General features: G+C 50.1%; 1 protein-coding gene across 11 annotated transcripts in view; it reads right to left on the bottom strand.

The window, feature by feature from the left end:
* The window catches only part of KCP (kielin cysteine rich BMP regulator), a 34,028-nt gene extending 31,629 nt beyond the window's left edge, over window positions 1-2,399 (bottom strand). For 5 of the 11 annotated variants that reach the window (XR_013765947.1, XR_013765948.1, XR_013765949.1 and 2 more), the window contains exon 1: window positions 1,838-2,399. Coding sequence is in view for 8 of the 11 variants with exons in the window: in XM_079152417.1 (XP_079008543.1) it covers window positions 1,838-1,916 (79 nt within the window). In the remaining 3 variants the exon portion in view is untranslated. The remainder of the gene's footprint in view (window positions 1-1,837) is intronic. The other 6 variants (XM_079152418.1, XM_079152419.1, XM_079152421.1 and 3 more) reach the window with 4 other exon arrangements.
* Window positions 2,400-12,445: the final 10,046 nt, after the last annotated feature.

Here is a 12,445-nt window from a genome sequence, read left to right as displayed (position 1 = left end):
TTCTTGGGCCAGGGAGGGCCCGTGGACCTGACATGTCATGCTGGAAAGATCCAGGTTGGGGTACTAGACTCCTGCAAGGGAGCAGTAAGTAGCCATGGTCTAGTGAGAGTCTTTTCATGAGAGTAGCCCCATCCTCCACGTCCATCTACACCTGTCCAAGGCACCACTGCAGGAATCCCTGCCTGACCACTGTTTCCCAGACCTGTGGCAGAGGATCTGGTGGCCCCACAAAAAGCAGGGCCTGGCTGCATTTCCTGAAGAATTTGGGGAAGTGCCAGCAGGGCCTCCACTAGCTTCCAAGACCACAGCCCAGTGAAGACAGACCGTCCCTGGTTTTGGATGATGCTATGCCAGAGCCGTGGGGAGTGCCTCTAAATTCAGGCCTGGTGTGGGGAAGGCTGCCTTCACCTTCTCACCTTGATCCCTCTCCTGAGTCAGGAAAGTAAGGAGCGGGAGGGGACAACAATCTAGGGACTGCTTCCTATAGACATCCAGGTGGGAAAGGGGGGTGAACAGTGGTGGGTCCCCAGGAAGAGGTGAGAGAGGAAGCGCCCGAAGGAGGGGCTGTTCCTCACAGTGGCAGCTCACTAGTGACATTAGCCTAGGGTGGCTGAAAGGATTTCTCACTAGGCCTGTGAGGCAAGGGTACAGTGTTCCCCCACAGCCACCAAGCAGGGAGAGGATTCTAGTCCTAAAGTGAACTTGCCTCTTCCAAACCTCCTTTGCCCAATTTCCTTGGCTTGGTTAAAGCCAACTGGCCAACCCAGGTACCTAAGCCAGAAATATGGGCTCAGCATCCCTCTTTTGTACCTCTCCCAAGTCCCATCGGTTGTCCCCTAAAGCAGGTCCTTCCTCTCCTCTTCCCTCTGTCTCTACTGAGGAGGCTAAAGAGTCTCCCTAACTTTCAGCTGTTCCCCTCTCCCAGGTGACCTTCTGAATTACACAGCCGAAGGTTCCCAGCCACAAGCTCAAATGTGACCTCCCGCCAGCTCCGCTCATCTTTCCAGCCTGCCCTGCTACCCACCCCCATCGGGGCATGTAAGCCCCCAAACTTACACCACCAGCACCCGAAACTCTCATGTTCTCATTTCTGTGCAGGGCATCTTGTCACTGGAAATAGCACTTTGTCTTGGCATAACCCCTGCATCCAACTTCCTTCCATTCACCCGGAAGCTGCCCACCCTGGGGTCTTGGCAGCTGAAACCTTCCACCCGAGCTTGAGCTATCTGACCTCACCCGACCCCCTGCGGCTCTGCATCCCAGGCCACTCCAGTTCTGCTGGAGCAGGCACAACAAGGGGGTCAGAGGGCTCCTCTGGCAGCCCCAGGTGAAGACAGGGTCCCTCCCCTTGAGACACCTTCCAAAAGGGCTCCCGGAGAGTGGCACAGCCGGTTGCTCCCCAAAGAAGGTCCTGCGCTCACCTCCAAGCCTCCCCCGTTCAGTCCCGGCAGAGAGTCCTGCATTCCTGCCTGTCCCCTGGCGGAGGGCCAGTCAGACTCAGAGTCACTCCCATGGCCGGACTCCTTTTACCCCCCTCCTCATGACAAATAATTAACTTCAGGCTCCCCAGATGCAGGGCTGCCGCTCCCCCACCCCACCGCTGCCTGCAGGAACCCCTCCGCGGGGACAGCAGGAGGCCCCTTCCCTCTCCTCTGCCTTGGCCGCCGTCTCCGCACCCCGATCGCCCCACCGACGAGGGAATCGACAGACTCAGGCTGACCCGAGGGGCGCGCAGCCAGGCGGGGCCCGGAGGAGCAGAGCGGGCCCCAGCGAGTCCCTGAGGCTGGCCTGAGCCAGAGGCGGGGGCACGCCGCCGCGACCCCAGCTCTCTACTCACCTCCCGCGACGGCGCGCGCCAGACTCGCGAGCTGCAGGACCAGGGGCAGCAGCGCGGCCCGGGCCACCGCCACGGCCATGCTCGCTCTGCGCGGCTCGGCTCGCGGTCTGCGGTCGCGGCTCAGCAGGCGCTGGGGGAGGCGGGGTGGGGACACAGACCGCCTCCCACCCAGTCTTTGTTCAGGGAGGGCCCCTGGCTTCCATCATTCCTTCCCCGTGGCGCCTGCTTCCCGGATGGGCTCCTCGCCCAGGGGCCCCAGCCCCTTCCTGACCTCAGGGAGCCGCCGCAGCTCCAGTCCCCCAGTCGGGTGGGAGCCTGTATATGATCCAGAAGGAAACCCTGGACACAAACACAGTCACTGCTCCGTGGACGGGGACTGCCTGTGGGTTAGTCCATCCTTCAGGGGTGCCCAATTTAGCTTTTCCCGGAGTTTACAGGAAAACAGATTGAGGCCTGAGTTCAAATCCCTGTGCTATCAATTCCACTTTCCATTGATCCCTCATTTCTCTCAGGGCCTCAGTTTCCCTGTGCATAAACTGCGGATCACAATATCTGTTTTAGAGACTTGCAGTGAGGATGAAGGAAGAATATGTAGATAAAGAATTAAGGAGGGCCGGGAGTGGTGGGGCCTACCTGTATTTTCAGCTACTAGGGAGGCTGAGGCAGGATGATCAAAATTTTGAGCTCAGCCTGGGCAACTTGGCCAGATCCATTTCAAATAAAAATTAAAAAGAGCTGGGGTCAGGGAGGGAGGGAGAGAGAGAAAGAGAAAGAAGTTAGGTAGCGGTTACCACATGGTAAGTAGTCAATAAGTTACAAATAATAATAGGTGCTCTACCCAACCTCGGAAATCTAGAGCACCCAATCTACTCCACTCTCCACTCATGAATTTCTTTCCTGGACTCCACTCACCACCTCTACCCACCCCAGCAGCCCCAGGCTTGGCTCCAAATATTGAGGCCTCCCCTCAATATTGAGTCCCAGCCCCACTTTGCAGCTGCTGAACTCAGGCCTGGCCTGTAGAGTAAGCCTGGGTAGGGGGCAGGGCTGGACTCAGCGCAGGGAGGAGGCCAAAGGGAGGAAGTGAGGAAAGCTGTCCACACGGGCCCAGGGCTGGGAAACTCCTCAGTGCAGCTGGGAAGCAGAGGGAGGTCAGGGAATGGGGCCCCAAGCTGCAGGCAAAGAGGGGCGGAGCTGGGGATCCTGCCAAAGCAGTCTCTCTCTGTGCCTTGTAGACCAGGAATCAGAAGCCACCCCCTCCCCAGCCAGGCAGAACTAAAGATCTCCCCAGTCCTCTTCACTGGAAAGCTTCAGTAAAGAGAGGGCGGTGGCCCTTCCCCAGGCCTGTGGGCCCCTAATGAGGCCTGAGAGGTTTGCAGCTGGAGAAAGGGAGGCTGTGACTCAACCTGGCCTCTCTGACCTGGAGTTGGGGTCACAGAGCAGAGAAAAGCCAGGGTCAGCCAGCAGGAAAAGGAACAAGGAAATGACAGCTGTCTTCCTACCAGACTTAAGGAAAGGAGTTACTTTTGCTGACTGGTTGCCTTTTACGAGGCACGTCCTTGGGGCGTCTGGGAGTGGGTGGGGGGAGCCAAGATCACAGACCCCCATGGGACTGCCAGGACACATTGTAGATCTGTTACCCACTGCTCTGTGACCTCAAACAAGTCAATTCGTTTTCAGCAGCTATTTTCTCTTAGCTGCAACACTGAGCTCTGACAACAACCAACACTGTTTATGTTTATGAAGGTTAAAAAATGTGTCTCGCATAGTTCCTGGTGTGCACATGAGGTCTTATTGATCCTCTTTCTTTTCTTTCTCTAATCTGTTCTCTGACCATGGGGGGTGAGAGGTGCCTTTGTCCCCATTTTGCACACAAGTCATCTGAGAGATACTAAGTGAACAACTCAAAGTCACTCGGGGAATAAATCACAGAGCCCAATTCAATGCCAGGTTTTCTGAAAAATTCATTGTCACTCCTAGGAGGAGCACTTCCTACATTTCACTGGTTCAGCTCTTTCCCACTGTATGGCGAGTTATTGAAATCTTCTCAGTTTCAAGTTCCTCCCCTGTGAAGCTGGGATAATAAGAGTACTTCTATCATAGTCTCAAAGATTGTCTTTGTCTGGGTTTCCTGAAGGCAGAGCATGAGGCAAAGGCTTATGTGCAGGTTAATTTTGGAATGTGATCCCAGAGATGGAAAAACTGAAACAGGACGGGATGGAAAAGCTGCAAGATTGCTTCGAGGAGCTGGCCACTGCTGCGGGCACCTGAGCATCTGATCATATGAGTTCCACAACTGAATGACCACTGAGAGCCTCTTCTGTGGCAGGCACTAACCCAGACCTGGGGTACAACCAGGAATGAGACTTGGCCCTGCCCAGAATCCCCAGGGCAGGCAAACAGAAGACAGTCCTGGCAGAAGAAGTGACGGAGCACAGGACTCAGTGCACACACAGGTCAGGCTTGGAATCAAGGGCTCCTGCTCCTCCGCTGGACCAGTGGAAGCACATGCAGACTTTCTGGTTAGGAAGAGGAATATTTTGATTAGAGAAAGGATGTGAGTCCTTACTCTACACCGATGACCCCCGTACGAGACTAATAGCTTCCTTCCGTGACCTGTGGGCCCCAAGGGAGGTGTGTGGGCACAGAGGCATGTGCTGCTAAGGAAGGCAGTGGAGGGAGGCAGAGGGTAGAGACCGTTGAGTTGTGAATTCAGTTCCTGCTCTGCCACTTACTGACTGTGTGGTGTCCCTCCATTTCTCCCTGCCCTGCTCATTCTCCATCCCTACAGCCATTGTGGACCGTGTCTCTCTGGGGTTTCAGCCAACAAGACTAGCACAGACTGGAGGGCAGGAGAGGAAAATGGTGGGAATATTCCTTCCTCAACCGCCTTCTGCTCTCCCTGGGCTCCTGTGGTACCACTGTTCCTTCTGTTTTTCTCTTCTTCCTAGTGGGATAGCAATGGCTTCCTGCTTGGAGGGGAGCTTCACCAACCCAAGAGGCCAATCAGCCTTGTGTCTGTCCCTACTAGGATCTTCTCCTGTCTCTTGACTCTTTTCTCCAAGACTGACCCCTGGAGATCCATTAGGGCTTGGGAAAGCTAAGAGGGGAGGGGAACAGGAGGGAAGGAATTGTGTGGCTGCCTGCCCAGTTCCCTCTTCGTACCGCCCCCTTTCCTTTCTGACCCTCAGGGCCATGTCCTCAGGTCTCACCAGTGCCTCCTCTGTGGTGCAATAGAACTTTTGTTGAGGTGGACGTGTTCTATATCTAGACTGTCCATGATGATGGCCACGTGAAGTTCTGGGGTGCCTGTAATACCACTGAGCATCTGAATCTTTCATTCTTACTAATTTAATGACAAAATAAAGAGTCATAGGTAGCTAATAGCACCTTTAGAATATAAGGCAACTGTGTGAATTAGTTAAAAGTCACCCCTTTTCAGGACAGTTCACATCCATTGGCTGGGAAAGTTTGCAGTAGACCCCGCCCCAGCTACAGGGTAAATGAATCCCCCTGGTTCAGGATACCCCTCCCGGCCCCCACGGCAGTGATTGTGACTGGTGGGCCAGGAGTCTTCGATGGTAGCCAGACATGTGCTGCATGAGCTACGAGGATAATCAAATGACTGTGAGTGTTGTGACAGTTCCCAGGAAACTGGGGCTCAGGAATTTCAGAAGTTCATCCAGATGAGAAACTGTCCACCCAACTCTGGCTGATCCAGGCTTGTGACCACTCTGTCGCCAACTGCTTGCTCCTCTCCCATGTGGCAGGACGTCTCAGCACACTGAGCACTGCTGGTTCTCCACAGCCCTCCCCAGCTTGCCCACAGCACTGGGCATCCACCCGCAGAGGATTCAGGCTGACCCTCCCTCAGGCAGGGTCTGGGAGTGAGGGCAAGGTCTTTGTCATCTGCCCTTTCCTGGATGGACATGATCAGGGGTCTTTCTTCTCATTGCCTAAGTCCATATGCAAAGCCCAAGGACTGGGTGGGGATCCTGAGACTCTGAAGTTCCTATGGCCCCTACCCCTTGATCCTGATTTGGGGCTCCAGAATTCAGACTCCAGCCAAGGACAATGCCCATCACGGTTGAAGTGCCTACCTTCCAACTGGGGTTGGTTGAGTAGGGCCATGAGTAACTCACCCAGGTCCCTCTGCTTTGGGTTAGCCCAGCACCCCTTGGCCACTCTGTCTCTTGACCCCCTTAGCTCTGAACTACCATCCTTCCTGGGATGACTGGCCAGAGGAGATACCATCCATCAGGAGTTTGAAATAAGACTAGGCAAAGGGCTTCCCTGGTCCAAACCTGGTCTCACCTAGCACTGCTAGCGACACCCCAGTTTAGAAGCCAACAGGACCTTAGATAGGCACTGAAGGGGTGTCAGCTGATCCTTTCAGTTAACATAAAGAGGGAGAGTCCACTGAGAAGTGGGTAGAGGCCAGTGAATCAAAGCTATAGTTTGGTCATTAAAGCACTGAATGTCATGGCACCCAGTGGTGTCAGACCTCTGCCTTTTTTTGGTAACAGCTGTATTGAGATGTAATTTACATATTGTACCATTCACCCATTTAAAATGCACAGTTTACCAGTGTGGTGGTGCACACCTGTAATTCCACCAGCTTGAGAGGCTGAAGCAGGAGGATGGCAAGTTCGAGCCCAGCCTCAGCAAAAGCAACTCAGTGAGACCCTGTCTCTAAATAAAATACAAAATAGGGCTGGGGATGTGGCTCAGTGGTTGAGTGCCCCTGAGCTCAATCCGGTACCAAAAATAAAATAAAATATAAAATGCACAATTCAATAGTTTATTATACAGTCAACCCTCCTTATCCAAGTTTTCTGCATCCATAGATTCAACCAGTAATGGATTGAAAAAAATTAATTGCATCTGTATCAAACATCCAAATTTTTTTCTTGCCATTATTACCTAAACACTATAGAGTAATAACTGTTTTCTTTTCTTCCATACTGAACCCAAGGGCACTTCACAACTGAGCTACATCCCCAGTCCTTTATTATATTTTATTTTGAGACAGGGTCCCACTAAGTTGCTTAGGGCCTCACTAAGTTGCACAGGCTGGTTTTGAACTTGTGATGCTCCTGCCCCAGGCTCCTGAGCTGTACCACAGCACCCAGCTTCTATTTTCATGGCACCTACACTGTACTGGGTGTTGTTACTTAGAATTTATTTAAAGTATAAGGCAATGATTCCGTATGTTACATCTTATAAAACATATATACAGAATCATTGCTTAATCTCACTATCTGGAGATTATTTAAAGTATATTATTAAATAATAAGAGAGCACTAAAGTATATACACAGGTTATATGCATATACTATGCCACCTGCTATAAAGGGACTTGAACATCCATTAATATTACTATCCAAGGGGATCCTGAAACCAATTCCTTCCCCCACAGATACTGTTGGATGACCACATTCACAGAGTTGGACAACCTCACCACAATTGATTTTAGAACATTTCATCACCCTCACAAAGAAACTCTGTATCCTATTTCCAACCACATCCCAGGCTCCAGGCAAACAATGAATTTACATTATTTTTCCTATGGATTTGTTATTCTGAGCATTTCATATAAACGAAATCATACAATGTGTGGTCCTCCATGGTCTGACTACTTTCACTTAGCATGTTTTCAAGGTTCATTCATATCATAGCATGCACATGTCCTGTTTATTGCTAAATAACATTTCATGGTATGTATATACAATATTTTGTACATCCATTCATCAGTTGATGGATGTGAGGATTGTTTCTGCTTTTGACTATTATGAAGAATGGTGCTGTGAACATTCAGGTATAAGTCTTTGTGTGGACGGGTGCTTGGATTTCTTTGGGGTACATAAATCAATAGAATGTTGCACTATAGGGTAACTCTATGCTTAAACTTTGGCAGAACTGCAAGACTCTTCTCCAAGGTGGCTGCACCAATTTCCCCTTCCATCAGCAATGCATAGGGTTCCAGGTTCTCCATGTCCTTGACAACATTTCTCATGATCTCTGTTCTGTGATGCTAGCTGTCGTGGTGTTTGTGTGGAGTGATATGTCATTATGGTTTTGATTTACATTTCCAATATCATTTCCTAATGATACTATCTTTTCATGTGTTTATTGGCCATTTATATATCTTCTTTGGAGAACTGTCTATTCAAATCCTTTGTTCATTTTATGTATATATGTATGTATTCGGCCATACAAAGCCCAGGGGTGCTATAACACTGAGCTACCTCCCTAGTCCTTTTTATTTATCTATTTTTATTTCGAGACAGGTTCTTGCTAAGTTGCCCAGGCTGGCCCCAAATCTGCCATCCTTCTGCCTCAGCCTCCCAAGTAGGTAGGATTACAGGCATGTGCCACCATGCCTAGTCCTTTGCCCACTTTTATATTAGGTTATCTTTTTACTATTCAGTAATAAGACTTGTGTGTGTGTGTGTGTGGTACTGGGGATTGAACAGAGGGCCTGGCATATGCTAAGGATATGCTCTACCACTGAGCTACGCCTCCAGCCCCTCGAGTTTTAGATATATTTTGGAGACAAGTTGCTTACCGGCATATGGTTAGTGAACACTTCCACCCATTCTGTGGGTTGTTTTCCCACTTTTTTGATGGTGTCCTTCGCAGCACAAAAGTTTATAATGTTGATGGATTCCAATGTATCTGTTTTTTCTTTGTTATTTGTACTTTGGTTTATATTTACAGAATAACTGCCTAATCTAAGAGTAGGAAGATTTACCCCTATGTTTACTTACACAAGTTTTATAGTATTAGCTCTTACATATAGATCATTGATCCATTTTGAGTTAATATTATTTATTGTGTGAGTATAGCTTTGTTGTTTGGTACATTTATGTTTATAATTGTCACAGTTTCCTGGTGAATTACCCATTTATCATTATAAAATTTTATCCTCAGCAACTGTTGTTTTTAAAACTATTTTGGGGAGGTGAGGTAGGAGGATCACAAGTTTGAGGCTAGCAGTGGCAATTTAGTGAGACCCTATCTAAAAAATTTTAAAAGTAAATAAATAAAAAGGACCAGGAGCATAGCTCAGTGGTAGAGTACCCCGGGTTAAACCCTAGTATCACATAATAAATAAATAAATAAATAAATGTTTTTTGGCTGGATGTGGTGGAGCACTTCTGTAATCCCAGCTCCTTGGGAGGCTGAGACAGTAGGATTGCAAGTTTGAGGCCACCTGAGCAACAGACCCATCCCAAAAAATCCCAACAAGAACAAAAACGAAAAGGACCGAGGGTGTAGCTCAGCGGTAGAGCACAAGGTCCAAGGTTCAATCCTTAACAGCACACACAAAAAGCCTGTTTTGTCTGATATATTCTGTAGCCCTTCCAGTTTTCTTATGGTTGCTGTTTGTGCTACACTCACACACACACACACACACACACTATATATATATATACTATATATATATATACACACACTATATATATATATATATATATATATATATATTCTTTTATTTAAATCTACTTTTTTCCTTAAATATAAAGCATGCTTCCTATACAGACAGCCAACTGAAGGATCTTGTTATATATTATTTTATTTTTGTTCGTTTGTTTTGCTTTGTTTCTGTGAATCCTGTTTTTCCATGCACTCAGACAATCTGTCTTTTGATCTGCTTGTTCAATCCATCCTCATTATTGAGACAGTTGGGTTTCTATCTCCAGTTTTGGTTGTGTTATGATTTGGACCTGGAATATCCCTCAAAGACTCCTGTGCTGCAGGCTGGTCCCCAGTGCAGGTCAGGGTTGGGCTTTGGGGAAGGGATGGATGGTCGGGGTTGGGACCATAGCTGGGTTGGTAACTGAATGCACTACGAGGTGGTGTGGACTATAGGATGCAAGGCCTAGTTGGAGGAAATAGGTCATGGGGCGCGTACCCTAGGTTATGTTTTTTTAAAGTATTTTCAGTTGTAGATGGACACAATACTTTTTTTAAATTTATTTTTGTGTGGTGCTGAGGATCCAACCCAGGGTCCCACACATGCTAAGCAAGCGCTCTACCACTGAGCCACAACCCCAGCCCCCTGGGTTATATTTTGTTCCCAGTCCCGTCCTCACTTTCTCTCTTTGCTTCCCGGCCCACCATGTGCTCCCCACCATGATGTTCTGCCTCACCAAAGGCCCACATGACCACAGACTGAAACCTGAAGCCAAAATAAATCTTTCCTCCTTTAAATTGATTGCCTCAGGTACTTTGTCATAAAGACGGAAAGCTGACTAACATAACTTGTTTCGATATCTTTTTGTTCCTTTTGTCTTCCTTCACTGCTTTCTTTTGCATCAAATGAATATTTTATAGTATAACATTTTAATTCCCTTAATGATATTTTTGCTATATATTTTTGTTTTTTTTCTTAGTGGTTGCCCAAGGCTTACCCGTGGACAGTGCATATACTGTCCTCCTGTCCCATCCAGGTAAGTTGTCTGCAGGAAAGGCCTTGGGCTGGGGTATGAACAGGAAAGTTACCTGAGCAAGGACAGCCTTGGACAGCATGGGGGCGGGGGAGGACAGTGAGGAGGATTAAGATACCAAGATGGCCAGTGGCTCCAGTTGGCAATACAGAGCTTTGATCTTTTGGGAGGCTGTGCTGCCCAGGGAATCACTCCAGATTTTTTGAGTCAGGGAAGAAGTCCAGGCCCAGGAAAATAAATGCCTTCAGGTCTGGGCATGGCTGCTATCACATTCTCCTGGCAAATGCCCCTGCTGCCTCCTGTACTATACCTCCCAGGATGGGCCCCCAGGCTGTCCACATTTGCCAACAAGGCTGTGGGGCAGGGCTCAGAGGGAATGGTGGCTGCCTCCCATTCCTTGAGCATCCTAAAATTATAGCCTGAGCTGGGGGACAGACAGGGGATGAAGGGCAGCATGGGGCACCCAAACGTGAGGAACGCTGAAAATGGAGGGCCAGGGCTCCTGAAGGCTTCAGTCAGTGGCCCTGCTGAGAAAGGACCGGGTTCCTATTGGAATGCTCTGTCAGCACACATGGAATTGTTTGGAAATCGGCCTGAGAGCAAGGAGCAGGTAGAGCATGGTAAAGACCCAGGTTCATTATATTCCAGGGACCAGTCCACACAGCAGGGTGGGGCTCCTGCCACTCACTTGGACTTCCACAGCGACCTGGACTGAGGCTCTGGGGGATAGAGTTCAGCTCCTGGTTGTAGGTAGGGGCAGAGCTGAAGTATAACAGGAGATGGCTCTGTCCTTAACCCTCACCCCAGGCCCCTGCCTCTCGTCCTCATGATGCTCGGCTCTCTGACACCCCCCATCTAGCAGCAGGCATTGCTGCTTGCCGAGTTTTGCTCCATGTAGAGGTGTGAGTGCAGTGTCTCGGGACCCACAGGGGAAGACCCTGAGGAGGAGAGCTTCCCTAGGCCTCTGGCCTCCCATCGTGACCCTCATCCCAATTCCTGAACCCCAAGGTTCTGAGCCCCTCTTAAGGTCTTCCCCATGAGATCTGAGCCTCACCACCTCTCTGCTTCTGCACTCTGGATGGTCAAGTATGGTGAACCCACATTGACTCAGCCAAATCCCTGAGAATCTAGGAGATGCGCCAGGTGCAGAAGGGGTGATTTACCCGCAGACCAGGGCCCCTGTTCAGGTGAAGTACGCAAGACAGAGAACGTACACTCACAGGTGTGCAAGTGCCCAGCTCTGTGCCAGAACCCCTCCAGGCCCTACCAGGGGCAAAGGGGAAGTCCCCCCGCCCATCCCCCCCGCCCCACCAGTTGCCACTAGCCCTCCTCCCAGGACACTCTGACCACACATGCGCAGTCATGCTGCGCTCCTCCCACCAGGGGGCACTCCCTGCTCTGCAGACCTGCACCCATCAGGGTTCTGCCTACCTCTCCTGCTCCTCCCCTGCAGCACAAAGCCTGACTGAGACCCAGGAACCAGGTCTACATAGCTGAGCAGCCCAAGATGGAGAAGGCAGGAGCTCAGGGACTCTTCCTGTTGCTTTTCTTTTCAGGGACCCATTTCTTGAGTAGGTATTCAGGGACAGGGAAGAGGGGCAGGGCCTCTCCCCTGCAGGACTGCAGGCTTCCTGATCCCGGGTAAGGCACCCTGCTCCCCATTCCCCCACCTCATGCCTCTTCTTCTTGTGCCCGGGATCCTACATAGGGTCCAGAAGTGGGTACCCAAGAAACAGTCCTTAAAGGACTGGAAGGATGGGACTCCTGGGAGAGCTACCCACCTGGTCCCTAGTGCCGACAGGAATTCGTCCTTCCTCATTCATCTTATCATTTGTCCACTTAAAACTTCATCACTCATTCATTCAGGAACTCCCAGCCTGGAAAAGGAGCTGGTACACTTGGTTGTCCCCAGGGAGAAGCCCGGGGTAACCATGGGCCCCCAGGCCTGTTCGCATGTGGCTCTGGACTCTTTCCACTTGCCACCTCTTCCCCACTCCATCCTCTGCTTTTCTCTGCCTTACTCTTCCCCCCAAATGGCTGACCTCCTTGGCCTACATGACTTGAGCTCCCTCTGGGTTTGGGCTTCTGGTTGGATCTGGCTAATGGGAGGCACTGGCAAGAGGTAGGAAGACACGAGAATGGAAGACACGAGGGAT

Source organism: Sciurus vulgaris, assembly GCF_902686455.1.
Source record: "Sciurus vulgaris genome assembly, chromosome: 8".
Classification (NCBI taxonomy): domain Eukaryota; kingdom Metazoa; phylum Chordata; class Mammalia; order Rodentia; family Sciuridae; genus Sciurus; species Sciurus vulgaris.
The sequence above is the reverse complement of the archived record's forward strand: the minus strand, read 5'-3'. Positions and strand labels throughout refer to the sequence as shown.